The 19,937-nt window shown below is 35.0% G+C and overlaps 1 protein-coding gene across 10 annotated transcripts in view; it reads left to right on the top strand.

Annotated features, from left to right (window-relative positions):
• The window catches only part of LOC105222374 (protein abrupt), a 385,492-nt gene that overhangs the window by 186,325 nt on the left and 179,230 nt on the right, over positions 1-19,937 (top strand). For all 10 annotated transcript variants that reach the window (XM_049462423.1, XM_049462420.1, XM_049462422.1 and 7 more), the window contains 2 exons: positions 4,823-5,098; positions 5,150-5,348. In XM_049462423.1, coding sequence (XP_049318380.1) covers positions 4,823-5,098; positions 5,150-5,348 — 475 coding nt within the window. The remainder of the gene's footprint in view (positions 1-4,822; positions 5,099-5,149; positions 5,349-19,937) is intronic.

Genomic DNA, 19,937 nt, shown 5'->3' with positions numbered 1-19,937 from the left:
TTCTATTTTTGAGTCAACAAAATTGAACTTAGACTCGTCGTCATAAATTACAATCTTTCAGAAATCTAAATCTGTACTTTCCAGCTCTTTGCATTGAACTTAGATAAACTGTTTTTTATTGATGAATGATGTCTTTCTACAAAAAAAGTGCAATATTTTAGATGGTGTTAAAATTACCACTGGTAGCATTATTTCCGGAGTATCATACATAAGCATGAGGTTTTCAAGAAGAAATAAAACGCATATAATTTAATGTTATGGCCAAGAATTTTGCTGAGTCTTTACGTTTTAGAAAAAGATTTTGGGTAAACGCGGTAACTCCGCGGCTGTCTTAAATAAATACCAACCAACAGACCCAGTTTTCGACCACTTTTTGCAGCAATTGGAACCGTATGCGCCCGATGGCGGATGGTCATATTCGGGACTTCTTCGACACTCTGCTCCACAGCAGTATTAGCGATTTTGGTCCGCACTTTACGGCATCTCTGAACATGTGCATTATCTAATAGACAAACAGATCCACGGTTGCCGAATTATCTACTGTGTCGCCTGAACCTATCAATGTTTTTAAAATTTGCGCGATTTGCAAACGTTATTCGGGAGTAGGTCTGCTCATTATGAAATAGCAAACCAAACAGAGTGTAAATCAAGTAACAGCTTTGAAAAAGACTAATTTCGAAAAAAGTATTGCCTTATTGAAAATCACAAGTCTAAAAAAAGTTTACACTATATTATGTACTTGCATTATAACACTCATTTGTCTTTATTATTTTTGCAATTGCGAATTATTGTATTATAAGACGTATCTCAACTGATATCTCATTACCGATATCTGGTTTTATTGTTTGTAGAGCACTGTTTTATAAAGAAAAACTGTTTATATGGAAGAGATGTGTCTCATTTTATGAGATGAGTAACTCGTTTTATAGATTGTGTCCAAAGTTTAATATACGTAATAAGGGGTGGCGCACGAATTGAGCTATAAAAGCAAACCGTAATAACTTTACATTTCTTTTTGTATTGTATAGAAATTTATTTTCTTTTACATAATTATTTTTATAAATTATGGACCGTAAAATACTTTCATGCTCACCCACGCATATGCGACACCTAATCTTTCTATTCAGTCAGATTTCTGGGTTTTGTTTTGTAAATCTCTTTCTGGACATAACCCCATATAAAGTATGGTGCAGTCAGGTCAGATAAATTTTATGGCCAGTGGAAAGTGGAGCTTCTTAATGTAAATTTATTTTCAAATTTTCCATCTTGCTGTAACCAAACGCTATTGAAAGGGATAAGCCTTCGGCGCAGGCCTGTGTAAAAAAACTCATTCAACATCTTAAAATAAAGGTATGACCCGCCAATACACCTTGATGAAACTGGGCACCATACAGGGACTTGTTCTGGGTGAAGTTCTGTGCTGTGGATTGCTTGTTGTTGTGATAATTTTGCTTGTTGACATTTCTGTTTCGATCAAAATGAAAGCAGGTTAAGCCATCATGAATTATCCGCTGCCAGTCGAAACTGTCGGATTTGCATGAACACGAACACGTGTGTTGAACGCGAACATATGCATCTCGATTTGGGATTTTCTTCAATTTTGTTTTTTTATGTTTTTAGTAAGTATAAGTAAACTAAATTATGCTGTCTAATTATAATAATAGTTATTAACGTTTAATGAGTAAAACACAAATTGTTTTTAAAGTGATACACCGACTAAACTTCGTGTTTCAATAAAAAAAAAAAAATAAAATAAAATCAAATATTAATTTCATTTAAAGTGTAAATGAAATTGAATAAAAAAAATAAAAAAAATACTTTTTTCATTGCATGTCTCGAAACATCGATGGATTTTTTAACTTTTTTAACGTATTTTATTAGTGAGCATAAAAAGCTTATTTCAGAACCATAAATAAGTGAAATACAGTAGTACGCCTTCAATTGATATATATTTTAGCTACCTATTAAAACCTTTTCTCAATAAATAAAAGATGTAAATAGTTTTTGAACAAACAACAAATTATTTATTTAAAACAGAATTTAAAAATAACAATTTGGAAAGTTTTTTTCCTGACAAGCGATTTCTTTGCTGTGTGATCGTTGCTCCAGCTTTAAAAAACAGTCGTTCACTAGGGACTGAAGTGACCACAATGGATAAATATTTGGATGCTTGTTTATACAATTCAGGAAATACATTTTTCATATCATCCCACATTTCTGATGGATTTTGATTGATAGAAGCAACAGCTGATCCCTGATACATTTGCACTTCAACTTCCGTTGTTGTAATAGCAGATAAATTGGAAAACTTACATTTAATATTTTGGTGGGCCAACTGTTTATGATGGCTCCAAATATCAAACGTGTTTTCTGTTGCACACTCATCCGAAGATTCCGACGTACTAACGCCATTATTTGCATCCTTTATGAAACTATTTAAATACAAAACTGTTTTGTTTTTAGCCAGTGCAGTGTTAGAATGCAGAAATTTTAATATCGGATCCAATACATGTTCTTTTTCAGTTCACTTTTTAGCTCCCCTACAATAGCGTCTTGAGCTGAAGTTTTTGTCAGAGCTTCAGTTAAACAGCTTACTAAAGGCATAACCTTGCTAATGGCAACGTAGGTATCAGCCGAAATCTCCCTGGTCACAATTTCAAAACACTTTAATAATTCAATCATCTCCTTAATTTTGTTCACTTCGGAGGCATTAACCATAGAGGGTGCTTCTGAGCGAGTGAGCAGTACTTCACTTAAAATAGGGGATAACTGGACAAATCTCTCCAACATATAAAAACATGAATTCCATCGCCTTCTTACGTCAATAATCATTTTCTTGATATTACTTGTAGAAGCCCCGGTGTCTATTTGTTTCTTCCGCAAGTTATCACTGGCATTAACACTTCTTTTAATAAACGTAACAATGTCGCGCACCTTAGATATCAAAGCTGATATTTCCGTGGACTAATCTATTTATTGCGTTACAACCAAATTAAGCGTGTGTGCGAAGCAGGGTATTATTTTTGTTTGCCAAACAAGCTTCTATTTAATTTCATCATGGTTGAATCATTATCAGTTACACAACCAGAAACTTTATTTATGGAAACGTTGCACTCGTTGAAAATTTTAAACATAGCTTCTATAAGCTGCTGTATGACTTTCGTGCAGTTCGATTACTCTAACGTCTCACTCAACAAATGTAAATTATCCAAGAAATGAATTGTTACCCCAAGGAACTGCCTTATTTTTCATTGTCTCCGTCCATATGTCATACGTTAGGCAATAACTGTCGCACTTACGAATATACTCTTTGAAAATTGAAGATAGCGCTTCATATTTTATTGTAATTTTATTGTTTCTCTACCTGGAACTTTAAAAAGCGGAACCAGTTCTTTTATCATCTGCAGAAAACCGTTTCCTTCTACAGTGGAAAATGACTTGTTGTCCATTATAATATATTTCACAATTGCTTCAGTAATTTTCCTTGATTTAGGGCCCTCTTGGTAAGAAATACTTTTGACCTGTTCAAAAAAGTCTTTCACATTAGGTTGGATCAGCGCTGGCAACTGATCCGATTTATTTTGCAGTACTGACGGAGTACATGTACTAGGAGACGATTCAATACATTCAGTCTACTTATTAGGTACTATTGTTGGATAACTCACTTGATGCTGTCGTCCCAGCGGTTGGTGATATGTTAATTATTTCGGAAATTTTTCGTTGTTTTGGTTCCGAGTGCGACGTAGTTTTGGAGGAGCGTTCTGCTTTATCAACTTGATCGAGTAATACCTTTTTATGTACATTATCAACGTTACAGCGAAGATTCGACGTGTTACCTGATGTTTTTAAATTCTTGTTGCGAGTTTGTTGAGTTTGCATGTGGCGGAAGTATCTGAATTTCTTATAAAAAAAGCCCCAGACCTTGCTTTTTAATTTTGAAGGCAGCATTTTGAAAATCTGAAATGTTATGTACATATTTAAACGTCTAACGCAATTATTTACATTTATTTTATATTCACTACACCTGTAACAAAGTTGTGATTGACAGCAGATGAATTCGAAACAAAACTTACATTAAACGCTCAAAAACAACTTCTAACACACATAGCACGAAACAGACTGTCACACAAAATGTATTTTCGATTTTTTGTAAAACTTATTTTGCATTAATTCATAAACGAATTCTCAGTATTATTCAAGTGCACATTCAACCAATGAATTCTCCGTATTTTACAACAAAACACATGACAGTTTGCTAAAGCGTTTCGAAGCAGATGTTTTCGCATTAATACCGAGAAAAAGTGCTGCAAAGATGTGGAGTAAAATTTGAAAAACATCGATCCAGGCAACATCGATGCATCGATGTTTTAGAATCACAACATCGATGCTTTTTGACAAAAACATCCATCGATGTTTCAGAAACATCGATGCATCGTTGTTGCCTGGATCGATGTTTTTTTTTTGCATCAATAATTTCGTGCGAAATGTTCGAATTTCGATTATATTATTGTGAACTTCGGCAATCTATCAAATATAGTTTTGCTTTGATTTAGTGCCATTGAAAAAATTTTGTAAACTTATAAAGCCAACTATACGACAATCTAAGCTTGTACACGTCTTCTTATTTTTAATTGTGCATCATATATATTTTTTGATCGACTTTAAAAAACTCTCTTTTCCAAAATTTTGTGTATTTTTTTTAATTCTTTAGCAAACCTGTATTTAAATAAACATATTAATTAAAAATTTTACCGTCTTAAAGATATTTTAAAAAACATATTTTTTTATAAATAGCCATTAATCTAATTTATTTGAAAATTAGTCTTCTCTCCAAAGGGAAACGACCGATCCATATCGTAATCGAAAAACCCTTCTAACACCACCACCCCAAAAACGTATTAAAAGTGCGGACCTATTTCGTGCGCAACATGGCATTAATTCCGAACGAGCTCTTTCAGAAGCAGAATTTCCAGCGATTTTACAGCATCAAATATCTCGAGAACGAAGGCATTTGTTTAATGATTGCGACAGAGCTATAGAAGCCAATGAAACTACTATAGGATCATCAATAGAAGAAAAAACAGCTTTAAATTTTCAGGTAAAATGTATATTTTACAAACAATTAAGCCTTTGACAATTTTTGTTTTAGCGCACAGATATACAATCCACACAGGAAGAAAGTGCCGATGACGACTCCAAGTGTAGCAGCGAGTACCCTCTTGATCGTGTAGGTACACAACAGGAAACGAACGACTCAGTGGATAATCTACGACCTACCATGACGAACACGTTTTCAGGAATTCCAAAATCTTTGGAACAACAAGGTCTTTTAAATAAGAATGAATTTGGTATGTTACTTTTATAATATTCAGTATTTTATATGCGTATGTTAAATTAAAGTTGTAGACTAGAATTTCAGAATTTATATAATTTATTTAACATTAACTTGCCATATTTTTTTTAATCTTTTGAAATTTGGATTTTAGCAAAATATAAACAAACATATGTACATTAGAGCGGGCCGTTTTTTTTTTTAAGTCGAGCCAGCGATTACCTAAGTGAAGTTCAATTTTTCAGGATTATAAAAATTTCTTCACTAGTTTTTGAGATATTTGATTGAAACTTAATAAGGTACATACATAGGTGTGTTTTGAGATTGTATTGATCATTTGTCGGAATCGGCCAGATTGGATAACTATACCACATATCTACCATACATCCCGTTATTCCGTTATTTTATTTTTCGTTTGCCTGGCTTTAATTAAAGAGCTAAGAGCACGTTATTTTGCAGAACTGTCCTGTAATACATACTTAACAATGACAGTGAAAATAAAGAAAATCAGATAAATATGTATAACATACGTATATTTCCCATTTTGTAGTCTGTAAGCCAACGGGATAATATTAAAAATCTACTGATATTAGTTTTTTCCTCCATTAAATAACAATTAAAAGAATGTTGTTATGAATTAGTGCAGGGATGGGCACATTTTTAGCCCGAAAAGTTAGCAAAGTGCGCACGGGGGCTAGATGAGGCGAATATCAGTTTACGGAGAGAAGGGCATAACAAGTTGAGAAAAATTGCAAAAAAAATGAATTACATTTCTCCGTAACTTAATGTTCATCGCAGAGTGGTTGCGGCAATACTGCAGTGATGCCCAAACGCACACTACCAAACTGTGTGCTTGTGTTGGAGTATGAGAGAGCTTGCTGCTACACCCAAAAAAATACAAAACTTTAGTATTAATTAATATAAAAAATTTTTAAAGTGATTCGACAACTTTTACAAAATTGTGAAATTAATGAAATTCCTTATTAATTTTTTATCAATTACAAAAATAAAGACAAATCACGTGTCAAAAAGAAATTAAAATTCAAAAAATTTTTAATATTGAATTTATGTTGAAGTTTTCACCTAAACGGCTGTATCAAAAAACTAAAAATCAATATTTTCATGGTTTTGGACCAAAATTGTTAATCAGCGCGTACATACAAATTACATGCGTAGCAGTCAACAGTCGTTGATCAAGTGATTTTCAAATGAACATTAATTTTCCACAATGTATAGAGAGCGCTTGACTAATACGTGTGAGCGAATCTGTGAGAGAGCAATAAATTCGGCCGCCCGCGGGCTAGGCAAAGCGCGTCACTGCAATACTGACATTGTACACAAATTTAAGGGTGGAAGTTTACTTCATATCGGAATTGTACAGTTGTGTGAACAAAAAGGGGTAAACATAATTTGCAGAGTTTAGAGTTTCGCATTAAAATTTGTTTTTATTTACCTTTGCATGGTGGGAAATTTTAATCACTGTTAGGAAAAAATATATATATGTTATGTTATGTATCTAAAAACAATTTTATTTAATAAGAAAACAGCATATTTTAAAACTTCACAACACCTTATGGTTATTTCTATTTTGTTCACACCACTGTACATGTGATAGATCAGTCAATGGTGGTGATGCCAGTTGTAAAAATTCATTTTAGTTACAATAGGGAAAACTTTTATCAAGTTGTGGGCTTTTATACGTACATATGCAAGGCAGTTTTATATATATGCATATATAAAAAAACGATACTTGTGACCATAATATATATACATATATATATATATATATAATTTAATGAAAATGCTTATATAAATATATGTATATATATATATATTAATATCTGTGATATTTTCAGTTTGGTTGTTTCAGCAAAATATTCAAAGAATTTAGTTTTTTTTTATAATTGTTCTGTTAAATTTTAAAAATCTAAGTTGCTTCTGGAAATGTATTAAAATAATAATACGCGCTATAGAAAGGGAACACATATTTTCAAAAATATAAGAATCATCAAATAAAAATATATTTGCGCGGTATGGCATTATTGATTGAGAGTGGCTAAGCACACAAATAGAATACGAACATTTGTAAACATGCTGTGGGAAAATACGTTGCTCTCATTTGTAAATATGGAGTGGTAAAACGTTGCTCTCACTTCCCTCTTCATGTTTGCCCGCGATGATCCCCTCACCTAGCCCTCAAAATGTGCACTCGTGCCCGCACGGGCAAAATGCCACTGAGGGCTAATGTGCCCATCCCTGAATTAGTGTAACAACCCATTACAAACTTTCTTAAATCAAACTTTGGCAAACGGTATCAAATTAAATTGTGGGTTCAACCGAACATTCTATACTCTCACAATTTTCAAGAATTGAAGACAGGGAAATATTATGTACTAAAATCTAAATATCATAAGCACGAAAATCATTATATGGTTATGTGAATGTTAAGAAAACATATGGATAAATTTTCTGATTGGTCCTACCTCATTACCAAGGAATACATGTATTATTGTCTGCGTCCATAAACTTTAATTTAATAACGAAAATCCTAATTAATTAATTAATCGTAATTTCGCGTGAACCTCATTACCCACGGAAAATTATCAATTTTTGTTTTTCTCATCGTGACCTTCACATGGGAAAAATCTCCAATCTAGTACTAATTTTTAATAATTTTTTTCAATAAAATTCGAATATGCCAATGCTGGTTTTTCGAAGAAACATGAAATCAACAATTGTTTATTGAAAGAAATTCAAAGTTATGAAATATATGTAGTTATGTTTGAAATTTTGTATAAAGCTTATCAATTTTCATCCACATTAGGGATGCTCGATGAACATCGATGTTCGATGATCATCGATATTGAAAGCAAAAACATCGATGTTACCATACGAAAAATATCGCAACATCGATGTTAATGGAATCGATCACTGATGTTAACTTACGGCCTCACGCACGACACGGACGTCCACCAAAGCAATGCAACTTACGGGGCATCTCGACAGGATAGAATATATAGAATATGTACTAGCTGCATTGCCGTGCCCATGGCCTGTGGAGACTCCACATTGCTCCTAGCTTACTAGATATAGAATACTATCTAGTTTGCCATGTATAGTAAGCTAGAAGCTGTCACTTCAGCAGTTTGACAGCGCACTTTTCATTTCTATGAAAATTTTGAAGAGGCAACATATCTTATTTGCACATATGCCCACAGCATTTTCAATTTGGCAATATGAAAATTAGAAGAGCGAGTATTAAGACGGTTGTGTTATATTATAAAAATAAAGTACATGTTCAAAATAACATTTTTTCAAAAAATTAATATTTAGTTTAATATTGTTAATTTACAGAAAAATTATGCAAATTGGGTTGGGAATGAGCGAAGTCTTAAATTTAAAAACTTATATAAGCATAAATCAAAATATTATTGCGCATTTTAAATTTATTATTTCAATTGGTATATAAATTTTATGCCACAATTATTATATAGTAGTCCAAAAGTATGAATTCTTATTTTTCACAGAAGTAGATTTGTTTCTTATTATCTTATTTTTCCCAGAAAGCTTTTGAAAAGCTGGTTCTACTCTTTATCAACAAAGAAACCGATTAAAAGGTTCTTCTTTACCAAAATTACTTTTCCTTCAGTCAATTAATAAAAAATATTGGGATATGTAATAATTTGATCTGTTGCTTAATAAATTTCGAATTTATATATTGTGTTTTATTTCTTTGTCAATTATTAATGAAAAATTACCGATGGATCCAACATCGATGTTCGGTTTTTGATAAATATCGAACATCGATGTTGAGCTTTCGATTATGACATCGATGTTTTTTGAATATCGATCATCCCTAATCCACATTCCTTAAATCGCAATGAAAATATTTGTATCCCTACACACATAAGTTTATTTTCTCTTGCTCTTCTAATGTGGATCATTCACAATACATAGCCATCTGTCAAAGTTACTTGACTAAAGCTCAAGAATTAAGGAATCATGAGCAATTCCTAAAGTACGGACCTTATGTAGGAAGCATATATATTAAATCCATTATTTCTTCAAATATGCCAATACATCTAAACTAATTTATGCAGCTAATACCGATTAGATCGAAAAAGAAATGTACGATATGTAAAAATAAAGACACGCGTTAACAGTCGCACAATTGGCTTAATAAGTTTACAAAGTTTTTTCAATGCCACTAAATCAAAACAAAACCATACGTGCTGAAGTAGATAAAAGATAGATTTCACAAATTTTCGACACCAAACTACCGAATATCCCGAATCATACGTATTAATCTGAATCACTTAATATTGTTAGAACATATTATATTGTATACATACTTTAGAATCCACCGGATGTTCGTTATTTCCCAAATTTATTTTTGAGTCTGCAGCGCCCTCAAAATTTTTAGTAAATGCCCTAACAAAAATTATGAAACCCATATGAGCTCTTAATATTGATAATAACCCATGCCTCAACGACGATTTAGTTCCCATTTAAATAACATGGGGTTTTCGTATTTTTTTCAATTAATTTTTTCTTTGCGAAACCAATTGATACATTGCTGCGGCACCGAATTATATTTGTATATATATATAGGATATATACATATATATATTAGGGTGTTTTTTTTATTGAACTATTAATTTTTTCAGTCCCGTCACGAAATTTCCTTGGAAATACCCTAAAAAAATTATCTGAAAATTTTAGCTCATAATATTAACATTAAGAACTGGACCAAGGCATGTACAAATTTTCCATAGAAAATTTGCGACAATCGTGATTTTTTATATTTAAATTTCTATAGCTCAGAGGCATTTTATGGCATCGCTTTGACTTTAGACACATACTCCTCAGAATTGAACACTCTACCCATTGCGACAAAGTCGAAACTCACACCGGCGAGGTAGTACGGGGTCTAAGCCTGATTTTCCTTTGATTTAGTGGCATTGGAAAATTTTGTAAACTTATACAGCCGACTGTCTAGACTTAAACACGTGTTTTTATTTTTAATTATATGTCGTACATATTTTTTCGATCGAGCCGATGTTAGCTGCATAAATTATGCAGATAACAATTTTCGGATGTAATGGTATATTTTAAGGAATAAGAACTTAAAAAAAAAATTGAATGAACTCACATTGGGTGGCAACTTGAAGATCGAAGTTACCGGTCGCAGTCACTGATGAAGAGTAAATACAACTTGAATTTTCGTATTCAACCCTATTGATTTATTGAATTCGGCTATTATTACTTGTATTATTGTTTTGTTTATACAGCTAAACAAAATATTGTCTTATATTTTATTACGGCTTCATTACTACGGCTTAAGATAATACAAATTATATTTTAGTTTAGATTACTAAATTTAAAATTTTCGGTTATGGTTTTTATTTATCTCTTTATTTCGTCTCGATTATTTCCGTTCGCAATAACGGCGTGCTGACAGTCGTTCGATGGCTACCTGTTTTTATTCTGAAATTCTCTCTGTTGGGCCCTTGCTATTTATGAATCATGTACTTCATTCAAAATACATACACTTTTCATTGTTTTCTTTTTTAAAACCTTTTGCTTTATCAGGATTTTCGGGCTCCTTCTTCTTCTTCTTTACTAGCGTAGACACCGCTTACGCGATTATAGCCGAGTCAACAACAGCACGCCAGTCGTCTCTTCTCTTCGCTACGTGGCGCCAATTGGATATTCCAAGCGAAGCCAGGTCCTTCTCCACTTGGTCCTTCCAACGGAGTGGAGGTCTTCCTCTTCCTCTGTTTCCCGCGGCGGGTACTGCGTCGAATACTTTCAGAGCTTGAGTGTTTTCATCCATCCGGGCAACATGACCTAGCCAGCGTAGCCGCTGTCTTTTAATTCGATGAACTATGGCAATGCCGTCGTATATCTCGTACAGCTCATCGTTCCATCGAATGCGATATTCGCCGTGGCCAACACGCAAAGGACCATAAATCTTTCGCAGAACTTTTCTCTCGAAAACTCGCAACGTCGACTCATCGGTTGTTGTCATCGTCCAAGCCTCTGCACCATATAGCAGGACGGGAATTATGAGCGACTTATAGAGTTTGGCTTTTGACTTTTCAATTGCCTACTCAGTCCGAAGTAGCACCTGTTGGCAAGAGTAATCCTGCATGGATTTCCAGGCTGACATTGTTGGAGGTGTTAATGCTGGTTCCTAAATAGATGAAATTATCTACAACTTCAAAGTTATGACAGTCAACAGTGACGTGAAAGCCAAGTCGCGAGTGCGACGACTGTTTGTTTGATGACAGGAGATATTTCGTCTTGCCCTGGTTCACTACCAGACCCATTTGCGTTGCTTCCTTGTTCAGTCTGGAGAAAGGAGAACTAACGGCGCGGGTGTTGAGCCCAATGATATCAATATCATCGGCATACGCCAGCAGCTGTACACTCTTATAAAAGATTGTACCTGCTCGATTAAGTTCTGCAGCTCGAATAATTTTCTCCAGCAGCAGATTGAAGAAGTCGCACGATAGGGAGTCGCCTTGTCTAAAACCTCGTTTGGTATCGAACGGCTCGAAGAGGTCCTTCCCGATCCTGACGCAGTTTTTGGTGCTGCTCAACGTCAGTTTACACAGCCGTATTAGTTTTAAGAGGATACAAAATTTAGACATCGCGGCATAAAAGCAGCTCCTTTTCGTGCTGTCGAAAGCAGCTTTGAAATCGACGAAGATGTGGTGTGTGTCGATTCTCCTTTCACGGGCCTTTTCCAAGATTTGGCGCATGGTGAATATCTGGTCGGTTGTTGATTTGCCAGGTCTAAAGCCACACTGATAAGGTCCAATCAGTTTGTTGACGGTGGGTTTTAATCTTTCACACAATACGCTCGACAGAACCTTATATGCGATGTTGAGGAGGCTAATAACACGGTAGTTGGCGCAGATTGTGGGATCTCCTTTTTTATGGATTGGGCTTAATACACTTAAATTTCAATCGTTGGACATACTTTCGTCCGACCTTATTTTGCAAAAAAACTGATGCATGCACCTTATCAGCTCTTCGCCGCCGTGTTTGAATAGCTCGGCCGGCAATCCATCGGCCCATGCCGGTTTGTTGTTTTTCCGGCGGGCAATTGCTATTCGAACTTCTTCATGGTCGGGTAATGGAACGTCTGCTCCATCGTCATCGATTGGGGTATCGGGCTTGCCTTCTCCTGGTGTTGTGCGTTCACTGCCATTCAGCAGGCTGGAGAAGTGTTCCCTCCATAATTTAAGTATGCTCTGGACATTGGTGGCTTGATCACCTTGGGGGTTCTATAAGAGTATGCTCCGGTCTTGAAACTTTTTGTAAGCCACCGCATCTTTTCGTAGAATTTTCGAGCATTACCCCTGCCGGCCAGCTTAGAGCTTGCTTCGTATTCACGGCTTACTGCTGACTAAAAACGTCAAATGTTTTTTGCTAATAGGCCGCAGTACATATGTATATAAAAGTTTTTAATATCAAATAAATAGTTAAGAAAGTATGCTAACATTTTATTGAAAGTTGATCCCAGCTAACAATTTTGTGAAACATTTTTATGGATTTGCGTACAAAAAATTTGCTTACGATTAGGGAAAATGTTGGTGCAAGGGAGATTTTTTCCATGTGAAATTCATGATAAGAACCCAAAAAATTATGAATTAGGAATGGGATTTACGCGAAGTTTACGATAAGGCTGAAAATAGGTATATCTCAAAACTTTGCGATTTATTCATCAATGTAAACATTATTCTTCTACGTGTTTGGTAATACAAAAGAAATATATAATTGTGGTGCGTAACACGTCCACCCTAGAGTAACAAATCGTAACGTTACCGTCTAAACAAAGCCGCTCTGGCAACTGCAAACTTCTCTTTCTGGTTGATTCTGGCAATTTATCGTTAATTCTGTTTTGTTCTGGCGTCAACGCCACCAAATTCAACAAAATATCTTGAGATCTTAATTTTTAGGTTTGAAAAGGAACCGCACCTACATCTGCTTGCCATGTAACACAAGTTTAAGTTCCATGTGATTTTTTTTTCGAAATTCCATTTGAGTGTATTTCGTAATTATCGGCCAATATGTACTATACATATATAATAAATGCTAGCAAAATTCACATCTGTACTCCGGAAGGCTAGTGAAATATAATTGCTGTTATGCTTCCATCTCCTACATAATTTATAAAATCAGATATGTTTTCAAGTGGTGGAATTGAGATTTAAGTTTTTGATATAATAATAAGAAAAAAATAGAAAACTGACAATGTCACCAGGTTCATTTCGAAAGAAGTACGAACCAATGATTTTACCAGACTAAAAACCACTCCAAATTGTCTATTTAGATGAATATAAGAGTTGTTCATGAATAATTTGTGGATTCCGGTTCCGGTTCGTACTCGAAACATACGTTTTTTTCACTGCATAAATAGACACACAATATTATCGAAAATATTTTGGGAATCGTGGAAACTAAACGTTTTAGTATTTGTTAAACGAGGATTGATTGTGTTTAATTAAATAAACACGAGTTTTGTTGATTGAACAAAATTGAGTCAAACCATTTTCATTCGAAAAATTTAAAGGATAATAACTTTTCCCATATTGCCACGGTAGCATACTGAACAAGGATAGCATTGCCTTCTGCGTATGAAGGTAGTGCAGATCAAGCTTTATGATTACGTATAATATGTGACTGCTGTTGTGATGACGTCACTCAATGTAAAAAACGTTGACTTCAATATTGATGATGACCTGACAGCTGTGTTGATGCTAGTAGGGTACGAGTGCTTGCCGTTGAAAATACGAAAGAGAAACGCACCATCGATAGTGTTGAAAATCTTCTGTTACCAGATGTGAAATTGGATAGTCTGAATAGGAATGGTAAAAAGAAAGAAAAATCGAATTCGAAAGTGAGTTCTAATAAGTTTCGGTATCATTCTTGTAAAAAAATTCCCCATTTTGATCTTGATTGTCCGAATAAGACTAAGCAAAATTATAACAATACCAAAACCTAATATGTCTTTTTCGCATCTGTACTTTCTTATGACATTCCTAACAAAGATAAATGGATTGTTGATTGAGGTGCTACTTCATATCAGAGAACGTATACCATAGACAGAGAACGTTTATCATAGAGAAGGTTCACGTTTCAAATATCGTAACTTTTCGAAGGGGTACTCGGCAGAGATGGAAGAGTCTCACCACAGACAAATAATGAGCGTGTTTTACCACGAGAATAGCAGAATTGAGCAATTTCAATGTTAAATGAGAAAAATAATGCTAATTCCATTGTAAACAAATTTGTGTCTACAGATTTGTTTATTTCCTATGCGCAACCTGAGTCGGCATATAATTTATATATGATCCGTGTATATTTGGTATCAAAGGTTGCGCATAGGAAATAAACAAATCTGTAGACACAAATTTGTTTCCATTGGAATTAGCATTATTTTTCTCATTTAACACTGCAATTGCTCAATTCTGCTATTCTCGTGGTAAAACACGCTCATAATTTGTCTGTGGTGAGACTCTTCCATCTCTGCCGAGTACCCCTTCGAAAAGTTACGATATTTGAAACGTGAACCTTCTCTATGATAAACGTTCTCTGTCTATAATAAACGTTCTCTGATACATATGTACGCTTGTCCGTAGTGAACTGTCAAAATCTAACAAAATGCGATGAGCGTGTTTCACCACAGCTAGCTCAGAAGGAGAAATTTTAACAGTGGCGCATGAACAGAGCCGAGCATTGAATGAAAATTATGCACAGAAATATACATGCATAGAAATATACATTGCTCTTACAGACATATGTTGAAGTTTTTATTATTTTTAAAATAATAAAGCGAATAAACGTCGTGTTTCAATTAAAGAAAACTAAAAGTAAATATTAATTTCATTTATAACGTTTAATATATCAGTCTTTCTCCGCATGTCAGTCTCTTACATTTCGCGCTCATTTTGTAAAGCTCGCCAATTTCCAAATAATTTTGTCTTTAGCTGAATGTGTTTTGTTTTCAATTTTTAGTATTTTTCATAAATAACATATCATTAACTTATTACTAACTAAAAAACTTCTTTAATGCAAAAAGTACCGTTATAAAGTGTTGTCAAATATGCACAGCACTTGAAATTTTTAAGTGGTATGAGATACTATCATAATACCCTGAATATTTAATATGTTACAACAATATTATATGTAAATCACATTTCATCATTTAAATTTTCATACGCATCTATCAGCACATGAGTATATGCATATATAAGTACAATCCATATTCAAATCAAGATACTACTGTGATCAAATTGAAAGGTGAATTTTGTCCACTTCACCTCCTTCAAAGTAATCCCCTCCCGATGCAATACACTTATGCCAACGAATTTTCCAGTCATCATAGCACTTGGTAAAATCCTCCCTCGTGATGGCCATCAGAGCCTTCTTCGATTCAGCTTTTATATACTCAATTGAATCAAACGGTGTCCTCGGAGTGGTCATGTGAATTTGCTGAATAGTCAGAAGTTACAGGAAGGGAAATCAGGCGAATGCGGTGCTTGCGGCAAAATATTAGTGGGAAATGTGGTGAAATGATCACGAATAACGAATGCAGTATAAGGTGGTGCATTAGCGTACTTCTTTGTTCAATAAATTCAGACATAGTAAAAATCGAAGAATTCACTTTTAGAGCCTCACAAAACGACGCATATCTCAAACACTAATGAATATTTTGATGTGAAATTTAGCATAGATGTCACTAACAGTACTACCAACTTACAGAAAAAATTTACCGATTTGAAAAACACGCGAAGTATAAATTAAAAAGTCACCTTTCCATTCGATCACAGCGTACAGTAGTAACTCGATTCTTGCACGTAATGAAACCCGAGCTCGGTGCATGTATTGAAGATGTTGCAAGTACCGAATATCTTTTTTCATATAAAATAGACGAATCTTACATAAGTATGTATACGCTTTTGCTTAAAATATACATTTTTTATATGTATTTCAATTTATACTGCACTAGCTGACCCGGCAAACTTCGTTCTGCCCAAAATAGATTTTTTTTTCATTTCAAAAATTACACCGGTATTGGTTTTAATAGAATATGAACGATTTTTCCTAATTTCATTGTGTATACTTTAACAAAATTTTTACAAATCTTTCTTTTGTAAACATTGAACGGGCAGGTTTTCGATATGATCCAAACATTCAATATATCGCATCTGTTCAAATCGGTCAGATGTCAGTAGTTTGTCAATATTGCATTGCAGTCAAATTTAAAAATGAACCGCCAGGGTTATGTTGCGCCGGGGGAAAGACGATGCATTCCATGTATAATACCGAGGCATCTCCGAGTAAAGCAATGTTCTCGCGAACGGATCACTGGCGCAAGTTGCAAAGAAACTTGTTAAAGTGGTTGCTGGTGGTATTTCCGTTCGCTGTACTATGTTCTCTGCGTTGAAATAAACTCGCTGGCCATTCTCCAAATGAGCTGACAGATGCACAACAGTAGGATGGCGTTCATGAATTGCAAATGAAAATATTCTCCAGATTGCTTCATTGCAGTTCACATATCTGCCCATTTGAAATTTGCTAATTTCATCTCGTTCAACGCCAAAAACCGCCATATCGCTTCCTTTGGTGACATATTTGCAAACATACTTAATTGATTTTATTGAACTGCAATACTCAACATTTATATGTGTTTTGAATGCCTTAGACAAAATTGGCGAATATGGAACGATCCATGTGTTATCAACTACGAAATTCTTTCCTTTCAATTGAGTGATGAATGTTCTGCCATTGTCAGCGGGTGAGCGACGCCGATAGAGAGGATATCCGTCGTTTCCAGTTTGAGTTTCCGAAATAAAAGCACGGGGACAGCGTTTTTTGCATTTACTGTCCGACATACAAACCGAAGGTGGATCGTGTTCTCCGCATGGCCCATGAACCATATTGGCCATCACCACTTCGTGCAACTCTGGATCTATTTCAACATCAGGAATTTCGGCGGAAATGATGTCATCAATTTGGTCAGGTGTAATTTTCTCCACCATTTAAAGAGGAATGTGTGCGTGGGGCAAACCTCTCTTCTGCCACTCCAATGAGTACATTCAGCATCGAACAGTGCCATATACACTTGTTTCGTAATAAAGCCCATCAAACATCTGAGTTTTTGTTTAAACACGCGTGCTGTAACATCGTGGCGATCGCTTGGTGATTGAACGGGATGCAATAGATTCGTAATGTCTGGCCATTTTGGATTGCAAGTTAATGTAACAAACAAATCCGGCCGTCCATAATTGCGCACGTAAGTCATCGCATCCTGGGAGTACTCATGCATGTGTCTAGGACTGCCAATGTATGTCGATGGCAAAATATAGAGTCGACCAATATCTGTAATATCCGCATCACCATTCATTGCATCTCTTAAGTGAATATACTCTTCAGATCGCAACTTCGACTGATTGTATTGCATGTAATTAAGTCGTTCTGTCTCAACTTTAACATACATGTCAACTGCATACTGTTGAAATAACCGTCCATATCTCAGTAAATGGTTGTTATAGTTTTGGCGAATTATCATTCGATATGCGTAAAACTTCATTGAACTGACTTTTTTATTTGTCTCGACACTTAAAAGCTTAAATTACCTATATGAAGTAGCAAACAAAAATTTTTTTGTACTAACCATTCACCGGATTTATCATCTTATATCATCTTATATCATCTGATATCCGTCTTCTCTGCGGCAGAACATGAGCGAATATTGCATTGCGCCGTAAGACTGATGTGTCTCACTTATCCGTTTTAGTGCGTTTTGATTTCTTCGTTTGATAACAATATCACGCGACTGCAAATTTTCTCCAACAACAACAATTGATATTTCGCTAACTGTAGGTGCATTATATTGTCTTTCATGTGACCCTGTTGGTCTTTTGTCCGCTTGTATGATTATACTATGATCATCTGTTGGCATACGTTCCAACGAAATCGTAAACAGTTTAATGAGGCCATTGTGTTCGTGTAACATTTGCTGCAATTGTTCGATTATTTCTCTTTTTGTTGTATTGAAGATAGCACAACGCCGATTTACTTCATCATGTGAATCTCCCAGAAAGTAAATTTGGAGATATTTGTGTTCTTGATCTGGATGCGGCAACAGCGATCCAGCGAGATGAAACATTTGCCCATGAACGTGTATAATTGGAGGAAAGCTCTGTAGTTTCTGTCGAATATTGTTTGGCAAAAATACCTTAAACGTTGGATTGTAGTTTTGTTCATTTACAATTTGCTTTAAGAAATGGCTCGAGTGAGGAGATTCACCGTAAAGCAGCTGGAACAATGGCTGTGGTGGTGGAAGCAATTCTGGCAACGGTTCATTTTTAAATTTGACTGCATTGCAATATTGACAAACTACTGACATCTGACCGATTTGAACAGATGCGCTATATTGAATGTTTGGATCATATCGAAAATCTGCCCGTTCAAAGTTCACAAAAGAAAGATGTTGCCGCTGTTGTCGTCGAATAATCGCATGTTGTGATCTTACTTCATCACTTTGGCGAGCACGAACTTCCTTTCTTCTCGATCGTTGTTGCTGATTGTGAACTTCCCTTCGTCTCAATCGTTCTTGCTGATTGTATGTTTGGTTGACATCTTCTAACTGATGCGTGCTACTCTCCAGCAGTCTATTTCGTGGTGATACCCTCTCAATAACACTTTCCCTTTGACGTGCTCTGCTATTTCGTGTTCTCCTTGCAGCCTGGGAACTCCGAGAAGTGTTACCATACGTACTGATTCTTGACAACGTAACAAATATCTAATTGGAAATGATCATTCATTTGCATAAAGTTCATATAAGGTTTTACGGACCAATAACTTACCTTTGAAAACTCCAAAAACGAATGAATTAAACTAAGGAAGCAGATCAATTGAATGATAAATTCCAATGTACATAAATCGGTATTCGCCAACACGCTAAATCACTGTCACTAAATAACTCACTTTTTAAAACAAAATATATCAATATATCAGTAAAGCAAGGCGCATTTTTATTGCCCTCTAAATTTTGCGTGTTCGATTGCAAAGCAAAATTGACGTTTAATTTAATTTGTGTTTGTTTCATAAAACTGCCATTTCCATAAACCAAAAATAGCACGTAACACGACCAAAATTACCATATAACCGCTGCAGCAAGAACAACCAAAATGTCGTGCTAGGTGGAAAATTAGATAAATATTTGGTGGATTAACAACCAAAATAATTAAAGATTGTAAGGGAGGTACCACGTCCTTTTTTTCGATAACGCCAAGCTTTATGGGTGAGAATGGTGTTGTTTCCTATAGCTCTATACCAATTTTCATGTTCCTACCTTAAACACTTTTGAAGATATTCACCTTGAAAAGTTCAGTTTGTATGGGAGGTGCCACGCCCCCTTTTCCGATTATCCCGTCTTTTATGTGTAAGAAGGCTTTTGATACCATATAGGTCTATACCAATTTTCAGGTCTCTACCTTGAACCCTTCTTCCCTTCACAGATATTCTGCTTAAAAAATTTAGTTTGTATGGGAGGTACCACGCCCCCTTATTCGATAGCCCCCGG

The sequence above is a fragment of the Bactrocera dorsalis genome, chromosome 1 (genome assembly GCF_023373825.1).
Source record: "Bactrocera dorsalis isolate Fly_Bdor chromosome 1, ASM2337382v1, whole genome shotgun sequence".
Lineage (NCBI taxonomy): Eukaryota > Metazoa > Arthropoda > Insecta > Diptera > Tephritidae > Bactrocera > Bactrocera dorsalis.
Note: the sequence above shows the minus strand (reverse complement) of the source record. Positions and strands in the feature narration are given on the sequence as shown.